Genomic DNA, 16,051 nt, shown 5'->3' on the forward strand with positions numbered 1-16,051 from the left:
GAGTACATACACATATACGCTGTTGGGGATGATCTTGATAGGTGTAAAATAAAAATCAAGTTTAAGTAAAGAAAAGTTTAACAGCATTACCAGAGTAATATTTTTACTAAAATATAATTTTATCTGTAAATGGTTTTAATACAATATTGTGTCTAATTGTTAAGGAACTTTAACTTATCAGCGGGACTGTTCTATTAGTATTGCACATGCTTAGCACCATTATACAATTTTCCATGAAAATAAAGTGGGTATTGGGCATATAACACGTCTTTTGACTTTTAAGAAATGTCAGTCTGCGTAAATACTAACAATCAAAACGAGTAAGTTAAAATTCATTTGATAAGTTTTTGTATCCAAATAACAATGTAGCCTGTATTTTCTGAGTGGAATATGGTTAAGTGATTTATTAGTAATTAGTTGTTATCAACGTTACTTGTAAGTTGTGCCGAATATTACCGTTGCTTTAACAGTTCAAGTTCATATTTGTCAAACTTATTACTAAATATAGAATATTATTACTATTAGGTGCTGCACTAAGTTAAGTGTAAAGACAACAATAAAACGGTCTAGTAAGATAATGTAATATTACTGTTATTATAAGTGATTAGTAATTTTAATTATTATTGGTTTTTATTAAATTCACATTCACAACTAAAAAAAGGAATTATTCAGAACAAGACATTTCTAGTGTGAGCAATAGGTTATCAGTCATAGTACTACAACTAATATTACTGTTAGTAGACTAACATTAGCAGTACCCAAAATAAGTTGCTATTTGAATGCAAATTGTTATTACGTTTATAGTAATGCAATTACTGTTTGTTTTAAACAAAGCATAGACTATAATTGTGAAACGTTATAAAGTTAGGAAACTGAAACCTTTCTAGGTCTAAGTAATGTTAATAAAACAAATTAGTACTGCTAGTAATACTGCTGTCATAATAGTTAATAAAAAATAGGATAAGACATAATTTGGTAATTTTTAATTCGTGATGTATTTCTTACTAGTTTTTCATATTGTAAGGTATAAGATTTTTCACTTGTACATGGGTCGTGGGTTCGAATCCCTGTTGCACCAAACATGCTCACCCTTAAGCCGTGGGGGCATTATAATGTGATGGTCAGTCCCACTGTTTGTGGTAAAAGAGTAGCCCAAGAGTTGGCAGTGGATATTGATGACTAGCTGCCTTCCCTCTAGTCTTACACTGCCAAATTAGGGATGGCTAACGCAGATAGCCCTCATGTAGCTTTGCGTGAAATTACAAAACAAACAAATACTTGTACACATTAAAATAGTTTATGGATGTTAACAGTGTAGTCTTACAGAATTAATCTAAGATTTTTCTTTCACCTATCTAGTAACTTTGCTTTCAGTTTTAGAGGTATGAGACATTTCATCCTCATCAGTGGTCATTGCTTTTTGAGAATATGCTTTCTTACTGTTAATGTTATATTGTACAAGGCAGCAATGTAATAAGTTACATTTATTATAATTATATAGTCTTTGAAGTGAGTTATCATGTGGATGAAAAATGTTAACAGATTTGTAGTCGAGTCTCTCTTAAACAGCGTATCATTTTGAGAAGAAACAAGCTTAACATGTTAGAGCAAGGCTGGTCAAATGGCAAGCCTCATCTAACCATTTGAGACTGAAAGGATTTTGTAGTGAAAATTTAGAGATAACTAATTACACATTTTAAAGAGATGCTATTTATACATTTACATTAATTGCATTATTTATTAAATAGATTTAAATGTATCAGACACTTTTGAACCAGAGTATAACACCCCTGGTGTTTTAGTGAATCATTAAAACAGAGATGATGACAGTATTTGTGTTGATCATACATTTGTGGCACCCAGTGTTCTTAATTTTTTGTATAGGAAATTTTATTTAAGATCAAAAATAAAGTTTCCAAACTTTTTTATTATAAAACAACAACTAAATTAGTTATCTTATATTGCATTTTAAAACATTTACATCCAATGGTTTGAATTTGAGAAACAGCAGTTTTCATTTTATGCTAAATGAAGATATCAGAGTGATACAGGGTCCAGACAGTTTCTATAAAATTGGTTTATATATTAAGGTTGTTTAGATTTATTATTGCCAGTAGTTGTTTTTATAAATATTAATTACTTTTGTGTAAGTTATGAATGTCTCAAATAATACCATGTAACATACACATTTTTATTCACTGCAAAGGGCTAAATTTTGTTTGGTTTAATTATTATATTGGGTGAGGGACGACTCTTTTTAAACCAGTAATTTTTTGTGTGTTCTGCCAGAATTATTTTCATAATTTACTAATAATCATCACCATATCTTAATAAATTTCAGTTTTCTTTATTTTGGGATAATCTGATTTCGTTAGTTTTTAGCCCATGAGACAAGTGTTATTGGATGCTGTCACTGTCTAATGGGTAAATAGAAATTTTTGGCTAGATGCTGGCAGCATTCTCATGGGTTTAAGAAGTTAAGAATTAGTGACTTGCTGTCAATGTCTATGTTTGTATCATTGAGTTACCATAACTGTGTATGTTTCTATCATTGAGTTACCATAACTGTGTATGTTTTCTAAAATTGTTTGTTTTAATATTTTTCAGGCTTCTTCCTCCTCCAGTGGTATGGGCTCAAAGAAAAACCTTTATATGTTAAGATAGCTATAGAGGACTGTAAAATCCAACAATTAAACTAGAAACTGATAAACTTTACTTCAGGTAGGCTGTTTTATTACTGTACCTACAATTATGCAATGTTGTAATACTGAAACTTTAACTAATAGGTATATTTGTTTATTGTGAACCATGATAATGATTCATAATAATGATCACAAGGAATTACATAAAACCCTAATAGAACAATTGGGCAAAAGAACCTTAAACAGAAAAGATTCAGTTCAAACAACACTTTAAAATATTTACTTTTGACTGTTAAGGTTGTATGTATAAAAATGCACAAAAAGTACTAATGTTAGGCTTACAAAGAAAGGAAAAAAATCTGTTAAATTTTCTTTGTAAATCTAAATATTGTACAGCTTGGTTTATTGCACCCAAACATTTTTAGAAGACTAAATAAAGCTTTGTGAATGTTGTAAAGGTATTGAAAATTTAGGTTCTTCTGTATTCTGTATAAGTTAAAAACATAATTCTAGTGTAAACTTTTATTGTACTTCTTGAGTTGGCTTCTTTACAGAAGTGTGGTGTTCCTGTAAAAAGTTTAAGCACAGTATCAAACAAGAATTACCAGCCAATAATATATGAACATTAGGTAACTAACATGTGGTACTTTGTACACTATAATGATCTGTGTCTTTAGGAGTCAACCCTATGTTGTGTATGAAGGTAAGGAGTGAAAGAAAATTGTTAAACATAATATTAAATATTATAACACGTACTTGTAAAATAATTACTTTAACCCTTTCACAATGGGCTTGGTATAATATACACAAGTTATCTATATACTTGCACACTTAAAATATTTGTACTATAACTTTTGATATAGTTTGTGTATCTTCACAAAGTTTGGTAGACTTTTAGTGAAGATTACAAGTTTTTGTACACAAAAAAACCTGATCTTTTAATGAAATATTTTTACTAAGAATTTGTTTGTGAAAATGGCGACTGTTTCATTACTTGTCTGAGTGCAAGGTGATTTCATGTTATCATTAAAAACTATTCTTCATCCCAAATATCTCAACTATTATTTGAGTAATCTCTAAAACCTCCTAAATTGACCAGGTGCACATTCGCTCGTGTCATCTCTTCTTACTACGACCTTTGAACAAAGTTACTGCTTAACATAGATTGGAAAACCTTTTAACATTTTGCACATGAAAGATATCAAACAAAAGTTGTTTTTTTAAGGTAGTTTTATATATACATTTTAATAACTTAAAAAATATAAGTAACTGTATGATACCATATAATTCTACTATAATTTTTATTAAGCTCAGTAACTGAGCTGTATTTAGGTTTAAAAACAACTTGAAACTTTGAGCAGACTAAAGATACAATCTTCCTTCTATAAGTCTTGGTTTGAAAGAATGTGGTAGCTTTTCCATGGATTAAAATGGCAGAGAAAACCAATAGGTGGATATTCTAAATTGTCAATTGGTTATTTACATGTCATATATTGAAGTAAGTGCATATAAGAGACCATTTCCAAAAATGGAAAGAAGTGAACAGAACTATTGTGTTTGAATCAACAGCAGAATAAAAAGATACGAGTTTATTTTATATTCTAGCTTGTTAATATTGAAAATTTGAGATCCTAATTTTTATGAAACTGCAGACAGGTTTTGACATTACAAACATCTAATTTTAAACAGTGCTGCATTTAACATACCATGTGACTTACAAACATCAATATTTAGGTGTGTTCTTTTAACGTATACTTTTAAATTAAGATATTAACTCATATATAATATTAAAGTTTGAATTATAATCTACAATTTGATTTGAAACTTGTTGCAATAAATGCATTAAATACTAGTTCAATAAAATTTGGAATTCAAGTCAACAAATGAGATGACTGGCCTTTGACCTGTGATCCATCATGAAAGTGTTAAGACACAAAGGTTTATTTAAGGTAGTGATTTAGATGAATATATTTGATTTCAAAAGGTTTTTTTTCTTACTGGTAGAATGTTTTTTCTTGACCATTGGGGTTGTTTTAGTCTAGCTACGCAGTTGCTCATTGCTATGCATTATATACAGAGAATTTAGTTACACAGAAACTATAAACGCTAGCTGTATTCTGAAACAAATCTCAATGATAATTTTCAGCTACAGCTTAGTGTTTTACATTTCAAACTAATGTGATTGTATAGTCAATAGCCAAGTTTAATCATCATGAACTGTATTAGCTATGTCTATTATCAGTATACTGTGTAAAGTTAGTCATTATATCAAGTAATTTTTTACTCATAGTTGACCATAAAAAAAGCCTCTAAAAGTTTTGAGAATGTTTGATTGAAGATGGCAGAGTATTGTCCAAACATCATATATTTGTAATACAGGTCCACAATTCCATATCCAAAGTTCCAAAATTCAAAAAGCTCTGAAAACCGAAGTTTTTTTTTTTTTTTTTGTGGAGTGTAGAGCGTCAGTATAACAGTTGACCTGATTCCACACCCACTTGACCCACATCACTCAGGTGTAGTGTGGCAGTGTGGTCCAGCAATCTGACAGGCATGTCAGCTGTGTCTTACTGCTCCTACTGGTCACACATGCATCTACTGTTTAGTGATATTTTTTTCTTGCTTTTTATTTTCTGACTTTGTGTTTAATTTCACTGTGAAAATGATTATGGGGTGCTGCCCTGGACCCTACTGGGGTGATACATTTGTTCTAAAATCTGAAAAATTCCAAATTCCGAAACACAACTGGCCCCAAGGGTTTTGGAAAAGGGATTGTGGACCTGTAGTTTCTTCATCACTCAGTCATCTCAAAACTTTTATTTTCTAAAAAGTGGGTTCCTTGTTATTAAATAATAAAAGTAAAACATTGGGAATTTAAAAACAATCTGGATGTGGGTACAATAAAAACAAAACTAAGAATATAGGGCTTGAGATATTGTTAACACACACTACAGATTCCTATTTTGACTTTACCAAATGTAATTTTAGGTAACAGCTTAGAGCCAAAATAGAGATTTGTTTCCTTAGTTTTTATTTGCAGTTTTTTTTCAAATTAAATATTTCAAAACTAAACTAAACCACTTTTTAGAATTTTGATACTTAGCAAAATTTACTTTAAAATTGATTTCTTTCTCAAACATTAGGACATTGCTTTATGAGGTATGTCATATTCTTGGTTATCTAAGAAAACTATAAAGTAAGCTATCAAGTCTCAGACTGAACACCTATTTTTATAGGTCTTATTTCAGAGTAAAAGTTTATTTCATAAGAACTTGCAAATTTTAAGGTGGGGAAAAATGGAGATTCTTCCCACAAAACTGGAACTTTGTACACAGTTTTTTGTGGTAAATAAATATGTTGTTCAACTCCTGCTCTGAGGGTTCTTTAGCAGTAATGTAAACTGTAGCTTTTAAGAAATTTTAGTTAAAAGCTATTAAGTGCATTTCTTAGCTGTCTTTGAACAGTGTTGTAACACCTGTTTCTGCTACTGATAGGTTCACCTTAGCAGAGAAATTTCTTTTACAAACATCACCCATTGTATTTGGAATATCTTCATTGTATATTAGGTCACCTATAATTCTTCCATTTCTATTTTGTTTTGATCACCTTTGTGTTTTGAATACTCGCACGTCTAATGTAGATTGTTTTGCTGTTGTCTGTTTCACTATTATTGATATTAATGCTGAAATAACCCTAGAAACTTTTGCCATGTACATCTTCCGACTTACCGCAGTTGGTGCCTAAAGGGTCACTTTCTCACAAATTTTCTTCACATTTATTTATTTTCCAGCTTGTATGAAATTTCACAACAACACAAACCCTGAAGAATCGAGTATGTTAATATATCAGCTGTTTATATAGAAAACATCTTAATTATGCCCAACTATGTTTTTGCATAGATTAAAGTCTCTTATATTGGCTGCTTGAAATTTATAATTTTTTTTTTTCTATTAAGTTCAAACATTTCAGTAATGGTATTTGACAGGTCTCCTTGTGAATGAAGTATTATTACCAGATGTGTAGGTGATATAGCATTGTTACCTATGTCATCATAAAAGGATACATGAGCCATCACTACCAGAAAACACGTCAATACTTTCCTTTGCATTCTGCATCTCAGTGCGTATGAATCTATTAATATTAATGAAACATAATAAAAACTGAAAAGTAAAGCTGAATTTGGCCACATTTGTCATTGTTATTGTGGGTAGTTATGTGTTTAAAGTGTGGAAATCTTTGTTTGTGACACAAAATAATTTTTACCATATAGAAAACAGTAATTCAGTCATATGGTGAGATATGGCCTCCCAGTTCTTCACATTCATTCATATGGTAATGCAATCTGTACGTCATAGTACCAAGTTAACTCATCCATATTTTTTTCCAAAGTGTTTGATATTTTTCTTAAGTAAATTTTGAAGAACTGTACATATGTTGCTAGTTTTCTCATCTTTATTATATCATCAGATATTTGTTCATTCAAACTTGTCTGTAAACAACACATCTTGTGCTCTATGTACAACTTCATTTTTCTCAACATTTGTCAGTCTGTTAGGCTTTATGTCAGTATGTTCCTTAGGTTTTGATATAAAACCTAAAGGCACCTGATACTTTGTACAAGTATGTGATGTTGAAATTATGAAACTTCAGATGTTGGAACCCATATACAACAAAGTTGCATACATATCTCTGAATGTGTTTGTTGCAATTTTATTTCAGGAATTCACAAACCTTTTCACTTTGTTTGAAAGTATCAATGCAAAGGTCCAATCATATTATATCTGTGATACAACTTACCAAATGAAGTACTTCACCATTATCCTCACCAAATGAAGCGCTTCACCATTATCCAGGTAACATAATCCACCAATATGGCTGCTGTCATATTGTATCATCACTGTTTTAATGAGTTTGTAGGAAGAAGTTGCCTTAATAGTGTAGTCATATGTTTTTTCACTGTGTGTTCTTCACGTGTATTCAGGAATAAATATTTTGAAAAATAACCTCTTTGTCATCTGTGCTCTCTTTCTGATTACCCAGTAACAACAACTGGATGTTCTGTGGTTCTATTATGAATTCCATAACACCCATAATGGCACTTTGGTTACATTTTACAAACCTGGTTTTCTTCATTATAATTTTTAGTCTTAGAACCACTTATTAAATATCAAAAACATTTTCTTGTTGTAGTATGTGACTTCCGTAGTACACAACGATTAATTTTCTTGTACAAGATGCAGGTAGGACTTTTTTGCTGTAAGAAGGAACAAGGAACCCGATCTTGAACTTTCCGAACAACCTCTGTCAGTTTGACCGAGTCTGTAACTGTATTCTGTCTTTTCAGTTGTTCACTCTGAGTGTACATCAGATCAGTAGGATTAAATAGGTACATTCTAGCACATGATGCACATGTGGGTTTGACAATCTTGTTATGTATTTTAATATCTTTCAACATTTTGTTTTATCATATTCTACTGCCTCGTTAAGAAAATAACTCCTTAAGTGACTGTCTAAGTTTAGTGCTTTGTGTATACCTTTTAGGTCGAGTCATGAAAATGAGTAACACTAGAACTAGTACCTAGTTATTTTTAGTCGTTTTGTAGGCTTCACATTTCCGGCTCTCTGCCCCTCACATTTCCCACTTCACAGAAATAGTTTACATGGTAGACACTTTTTATGGAGTCTAATCTTCCATTTATGAGATACCATCACCTTTGTACCTTAAATTACTTCAATAAACATATCCTCTGAAAGAGACAAGTAAGTTTGCCAAAGAAATTTCAATTTTTGAGGGCCACTACTTGTTTTCAAAGCCACTGTTTTCTAGAATAAAACAATGTGATAAAAAAAATTCTGGAAGTAAGACTTCTATAAACCAAATTTCTTTTGTTTCTCCCATTTATTAGCCAGTTGGCATCCTAGCACATTCAAAAATTATTTACATGGGAATTTGGGGAGGTAAACTTTCTTATGAAAGTGGATGTTCAAGTATAATATTAACATAATTTTGAAAATGAAAAGCTTCAGTTGACATTTGGAAATTTTTTATTTGATTTTAACTATAATACATGGATAAAAATTACCTCATGGAGGAATGCAGGACAGCCCTTTATTTTCTGAGACACAAAAATGTATATATCTATCTAGTAACTGCTGACAGTAATTAAAAATGTTAATTTTATGAGAGAAAGAACATTAGTATGTAGGATAAGGAGTATCTTTCAGTGTTTAGAATCTAGGGAGTATGTAGGATAAGGAGTATCTTTCAGTGTTTAGAATCTAGGGAGTATGTAGGATAAGGAGTATCTTTCAGTGTTTAGAATCTAGGGAGTATGTAGGATAAGGAGTATCTTTTAGTGTTTAGAATCTAGGGAGTATGTAGGATAAGGAGTATCTTTCAGTGTTTAGAATCTAGGGAGTATGTAGGATAAGGAGTATCTTTCAGTGTTTAGAATCTAGGGAGTATGTAGGATAAGGAGTATCTTTCAGTGTTTAGAATCTAGGGAGTATGTAGGATAAGGAGTATCTTTCAGTGTTTAGAATCTAGGGAGTATGTAGGATAAGGAGTGTCTTTCAGTGTTTAGAATCTAGGGAGTATGTAGGATAAGGAGTATCTTTCAGTGTTTAGAATCTAGGAGTATGTAGGATAAGGAGTGTCTTTCAGTGTTTAGAATCTAGGAGTATGTAGGATAAGGAGTATCTTTCAGTGTTTAGAATCTAGGAGTATGTAGGATAAGGAGTCTCTTTCAGTGTTTTAGAATCTAGGGAGTATGTAGGATAAGGAGTCTCTTTCAGTGTTTAGAATCTAGGAGTATGTAGGATAAGGAGTATCTTCAGTGTCTAGAATCTAGGAGTATGTAGGATAAGGAGTATCTTTCAGTGTCTAGAATCTAGGAGTATGTAGGATAAGGAGTATCTTTCAGTGTCTAGAATCTAGGAGTATGTAGGATAAGGAGTATCTTTCAGTGTTTAGAATCTAGGGAGTATGTAGGATAAGGAGTCTCTTTCAGTGTCTAGAATCTAGGAGTATGTGGGATAAGGAGTATCTTTCAGTGTTTAGAATCTAGGGAGTGTGTAGGATAAGGAGTATCTTTCAGTGTCTAGAATCTAGGGAGTATGTAGGATAAGGAGTATCTTTCAGTGTTTAGAATCTAGGGAGTATGTAGGATAAGGAGTATCTTTCAGTGTTTAGAATCTAGGGAGTATGTAGGATAAGGAGTATCTTTCAGTGTTTAGAATCTAGGGAGTATGTAGGATAAGGAGTCTCTTTCAGTGTTTAGAATCTAGGGAGTATGTGGGATCTGAGTCTCTTTCAGTGTTTAGAATCTAGGAGTATGTAGGATAAGGAGTATCTTTCAGTGTCTAGAATCTAGGGAGTATGTAGGATAAGGAGTATCTTTCAGTGTCTAGAATCTAGGGAGTATGTAGGATAAGGAGTCTCTTTCAGTGTTTAGAATCTAGGGAGTATGTAGGATAAGGAGTCTTTTTCAGTGTTTAGAATCTAGGGAGTATGTGGGATACGGAGTCTCTTTCAGTGTTTAGAATCTAGGGAGTATGTGGGATAAGGAGTATCTTTCAGTGTCTAGAATCTAGGGAGTATGTAGGATAAGGAGTATCTTTCAGTGTTTAGAATCTAGGGAGTATGCAGGATAAGGAGTATCTTTCAGTGTTTAGAATCTAGGGAGTATGTAGGATAAGGAGTATCTTTCAGTGTTTAGAATCTAGGGAGTATGTAGGATAAGGAGTATCTTTCAGTGTCTAGAATCTAGGGAGTATGTAGGATAAGGAGTATCTTTCAGTGTTTAGAATCTAGGGAGTATGTAGGATAAGGAGTATCTTTCAGTGTTTAGAATCTAGGGAGTATGTAGGATAAGGAGTATCTTTCAGTGTTTAGAATCTAGGGAGTATGTAGGATAAGGAGTATCTTTCAGTGTTTAGAATCTAGGGAGTATGTAGGATAAGGAGTATCTTTCAGTGTTTAGAATCTAGGGAGTATGTAGGATAAGGAGTCTCTTTCAGTGTTTAGAATCTAGGGAGTATGTAGGATAAGGAGTCTCTTTCAGTGTTTAGAATCTAGGGAGTATGTAGGATAAGGAGTATCTTTCAGTGTTTAGAATCTAGGGAGTATGTAGGATAAGGAGTATCTTTCAGTGTTTAGAATCTAGGAGTATGTAGGATAAGGAGTCTCTTCAGTGTTTAGAATCTAGGAGTATGTAGGATAAGGAGTATCTTTCAGTGTTTAGAATCTAGGAGTATGTAGGATAAGGAGTATCTTTCAGTGTTTAGAATCTAGGGAGTATGTAGGATAAGGAGTATCTTCAGTGTTTAGAATCTAGGAGTATGTAGGATAAGGAGTCTCTTTCAGTGTTTAGAATCTAGGAGTATGTAGGATAAGGAGTATCTTTCAGTGTTTAGAATCTAGGAGCATGTAGGATAAGGAGTATCTTTCAGTGTTTAGAATCTAGGGAGTATGTAGGATAAGGAGTCTTTCAGTGTTTAGAATCTAGGGAGTATGTAGGATAAGGAGTATCTTTCAGTGTCTAGAATCTAGGGAGTATGTAGGATAAGGAGTATCTTTCAGTGTTTAGAATCTAGGGAGTATGTAGGATAAGGAGTATCTTTCAGTGTTTAGAATCTAGGGACAAAAGGTACTTTTTTCTGACTTCTAGGAGAAGGTAAGAATAACTGTTCTTGATATGCATTATTAAGAGCACCATGTGTGTTTATTATTAAGAGCACTGTGTGTGTTTATGTATGTGTGTATTATTAAGAGCTCTATATGTATTTATTTGTGTATTAAGAGCACCATATGTATTTATTTGTATATTAGGAGCACCATATGTATTTGTGTGTATTAAGAGCACCATATGTATTTATGTGTGTATTACCAAGAGCACCATGTGTATTTATGTATGTGTATTACCAAGAGCACCATGTGTATTTATGTATGTGTATTACCAAGAGCACCATGTGTGTTTATGTATGTGTGTATTACCAAGAGCACCATGTGTGTTTATGTATGTGTGTATTACCAAGAGCACCATGTGTGTTTATGTATGTGTGTATTACCAAGAGCACCATGTGTGTTTCACTGATACATAAGACTGGTGACAATAAATTAAGTCTCATTAACTCAGTCAGGATTATGAAAAATGGTTATTTTTCAGTGACATACAGAGAACTCCATTTCTTTTCTAGTAGTTATGTTTAACGAGAGAGGTAACTTTTAGTCCAGTGGTTCCCAAAATCTTTTAGTCTGAGGCTATTTTGATGTGAATGAAAAGTTTAATCCCCCTAACCTATGATAGCTACTGTTAACATTTTATGAAAATTACAGCAAATATAGACTAACTTGTCTCATGCTTGTGCATTTCACGAGGTACACATAACAAGTCTAAAATTAGAGTAATTTCTTCCACAATATGGGGTCAACCTGTTAGACCACCCCATGCACACTTAGTTAATCTATTTGAGTACTGTACTTCATAAGTGGTTTCCAATTTGCCCTCGAAGAACAAAGGTCTACATTTGAAAGGCACTCAGGTTGTATCAAGACTTCTTGAACCAGTGTTTTTCTAACGTCATGAGTAACTTCATATATGTTAGTTTTGTATGTATTTTACAAACAAATGAAGCTTCATATTTAAATGACACATTGTATTCGTTACTTTTGTTTTTGTCCTCTCTCATGGTTTTTGTTTCTTTCCTACAGGGGAAAAGGAGGAACAGAGAACAAAGAACAAGAAGTCATTCTAGAATTTTTGAAGAAAATTAAACCAGAGGTAAAGTTTTACAGTTTTTAGTGGTTTCTTTATTTTATTATAATACTTTTTTCTTCTAACTCGCATTTCACTTGAACTTATCAATAGCATCTTATTGTAACCCTAACTATTTAAAATGGCACCATATACTGTAGTTACATTATCTATATACCAAACAATGTTTTGAAATTTTTTAACAGAAATCTGTGTTCACCCTTTCCTTACCATAATGACACGCTTGGTGCACCTATTGTTTCTTTTTTAGGTACTGCATGGGTGTACTTTGACACCAAATCCTATGAGACTTGGTTTGTAGATTTATTTTTTTCTATAAAATATACAATTAATCAATCAAATAAGAAACTCTTAATATTTTGTCAAAGCATAATGCTACCAGTATACACAGAGAAAATCTACTAACTGCAGCATAACATTTGCTGCTCACTCATGTGTGATTTTGGTAGTAAATTACTTGTTCTCAATAAGTATAAAAATTAATTTTAGTCAAAAAGTACTTACAACCACTGTGTAATGGCTGAACTGTTAACAACCATGTGTTGTAGCATGAATATGCGACTACAACACTTTCATTCTGTGACTTCATAGGAATTGCAGGGACCCAGGCAGACCTTGTAACCATACTACATTATATAAAAATACGTATAAAAACTGAGATTAACATTCAATAAATGGGGCTTCACGAGCTTTCATTGGGGCAGAACTTTTCCTTAATTTGTCTATATTTTTTTCTCTGTTTGTTTAATTTTATATGTAAATTAGTGTTAGAGCACTTAATTTGTTTTTGTTCCATCGTGGAATACAAAAGTGTTTTATCAGTTTTAGTCTCAAAAATGATCTTTTACCACTTGTTGCACTAATGGCAAGGTTAATGAAATTAGTACACCAGTAAAGGTATATGGATACACTTCTTGCTGCTTCATCGGTTTTAAAATTGTCCAACATCTCTAAACTTGATTAAGTCACATTATTGTAATATACAGAGTGGATTATGACCAGATGTAATGTCATCAGAGCAGTCTATGGTTTAAAAAAATTGAACAATTTAAAAAACCCTCGTTTCTTCAGACCAAATGTTACTTCCCTTACAAAATGTTTATTTTAAATAAGTTTTATGTATAAAAACTTTTATAAAACATTAAAGATGAAATTCTGTACATAAAGCAGAACTTAGCTTCACAGTGTTAATTGTTAAGCTGCACTTTTCCCACACATTATACAAGTTTTGAGACCAGTTGTTCCAGCAAATATGTGTAGGAACTGTACCTTTAATGATAAAATGTGACATCTAACAGACAGATTAAGGAAGTGCCTTAATAAAGATTTTTGGCTTATAGGTCTATTGCAGATTTGACCTATAATGGTTGTGGCAACCATGTAAGAAATTACAACTTGAGTTAGTAGCAAAATTAAGGATATCAATTTGGGTTGCAAACTTCAAACATTGCTTTTGTGTTAACATATATTCCTTTTAATATGTCAAATGGGCTAAAAATGAACTTCTGCATCATAATCACAAAGATACATTGGAGTCTCATTAGTGCCACAGCATTATCTCTGCAGGACTCACAATGCTGGAAACTGGATTTCGATACCAATGATAGACATAGCACAGATAGCCCATTGTATCTCTTTGTCCTTAACTTCAAACAAACAGATATGTTGGTAATGATAAATTGTTTAGTACACAAAATTGAAAAGTACAAATTTTATTTTCCAGTAATTGTGAATATATTCAGAATCGTTGTCCACTGTACTAGCAGGAAGCAGTGAATTAGAAATGCTGTATGATGTATTTACACCACCCTTCTAGTTTATCACTTCAAAATTAAGAACAGCTAGTGCAGATAGTCCTCACGATGTCTGCGTTACAAGATTCCACAAATAAATCAAATATCGGGGCAGCTATTTAGTTTTTTGGGAAAGGTTTTTCACTTTCTCAAACTGGGGTATTCGAAGATAGGATTATTCCCCTTTGCCCAGTCCATAAATATGCTATAGTTAGTTCGGGGGATTTAATGATTATAATATCCATGGGTGTTAGTGTATGCTGATTGAAGGATCTGTTGAATGTCTGTCCCGAGACCTGGCAAATGTCCAGAGGATGCAGAGGCAATTTGAAAGTTAAGGCCAGGGCCACAGATGTCAATGATGGCTTTAATCCATGAAGTTTGTTTGGAAATGACAAGAAGAAAGGTTGGAAGTGGTCATATAAAACATCACATCAGTGGACATTCTTGCAGAATCACCAATGCCATGGCTAGGACAAAGTCCAAAAGAGCCAGTGAATTAAATGGAGGGAAAACCGGGAGGACCTTGAGTAACCCACTTTCACAAGAGAGGCACAATAATAACTCTAAAGAGGATGGTTTATTTTATCAAAAGACTATTCCTTTTCAGTTTAACCTGGAAATGCAGTTGGTGGTTGTGTTACATATCTTGTATGCCCAGAGTCAGTGACATTACTCACTTTATGAAATGATACTGGTCATGAAATATGTTAATGTAATTAAACATGCCTGTCACCTGTAAACACTTTCTAATAAGAACTAAGTCTTCTGGTGATTCAGTGAAATTTTACGGGTTGTATTGCTAAAATCTGGGATTTGATCCCCTCTGGTGGACAAACACACACACACATAAGCATTTTATGGAATTTGCTGTTTTTAATGCAGTCATTCCTCATGATTTTGTTTATTCATTTAACTTCATTTAGATATAAATTATTTAATTTCACTAACATATATCCCATTCTGCCACTTTTCACTAAAATGAAGAAATGACAAATGTTTAAGATCAATCATGGTTTTGAATACTTGGACATGGTTAATCCATCTGTTTGTATTGAAGGGCATCTCAGACTTTGTATGGTTTCACACATACAAAACATTGCTATAATTATATTCAATGGTGTATTTTGTGGTTACTAAATGTTTTATATGGGTTTGCTGAATCACATAAATATATTTTCTGTTCTAAGGAATCACGGTATGCAGTATGTGGAAGAGGTATCGAATTTATTCTTATCAAAAGTGAAGAAGGCCCCTATTGGAGCAGGTTACTGAAAGATGACAAAAAGGTGATGGAACTCTTTTTGTTTTTAAGTTATTTTTAATGGTCTCGACTTTATTTTACAATTAGTAACACCTGTTATGTTAAGACACACCAACTGTAGTGTAATATGCCTTTCATTAAAAATTATAGATGTACACTATGTACGACCTGCTCGCATTGACCTGCCAGAGGCAGATGATACCTTGTATGGTGAATCATATTTAAAATATTCACTTATTTAAAGTTTGAAGCTAGAATTGTAATACTTAGCTATTTATCTTGAATTGGTAATTATCATTCTAAATTTGTTAAGCAGTAAATATTAAATTTTTTTGTTCCTGGGAAAGACAGATTGTGAATGTTTTTGTAGATTTTGTTTAGTTTTATAACCTTGCTTGTTCATTTTGTCTACAAAATCATTTAAACTGAAATTAGCATTTTGAGAGTAGCAGTTCAGTTTTACAGATATGATTAATAACACTATGTAACACAATTTTTACTTTTTCTTGTTCCTGGGCAGAAAGTGTTATTTCCCAATTGCTTATGCCTAAAGTAAATGGAAAAGACCTATTTTCC

At 32.4% G+C, this 16,051-nt stretch overlaps 1 protein-coding gene across 1 annotated transcript; it reads left to right on the top strand.

Annotated features, from left to right (window-relative positions):
• Positions 1-285: 285 nt before the first annotated feature.
• Positions 286-15,950, top strand: LOC143235800 (cytosolic Prostaglandin E synthase-like). The gene is given in 6 exon segments (XM_076473997.1): positions 286-320; positions 2,608-2,646; positions 2,648-2,679; positions 2,682-2,721; positions 12,355-12,424; positions 15,402-15,950. Coding segments are annotated over 6 exon segments (351 nt in total). The 3' UTR covers positions 15,537-15,950.
• The last annotated feature ends 101 nt before the right edge of the window (positions 15,951-16,051 follow it).

Source organism: Tachypleus tridentatus, chromosome 12 (genome assembly GCF_004210375.1).
Source record: "Tachypleus tridentatus isolate NWPU-2018 chromosome 12, ASM421037v1, whole genome shotgun sequence".
Lineage (NCBI taxonomy): Eukaryota > Metazoa > Arthropoda > Merostomata > Xiphosura > Limulidae > Tachypleus > Tachypleus tridentatus.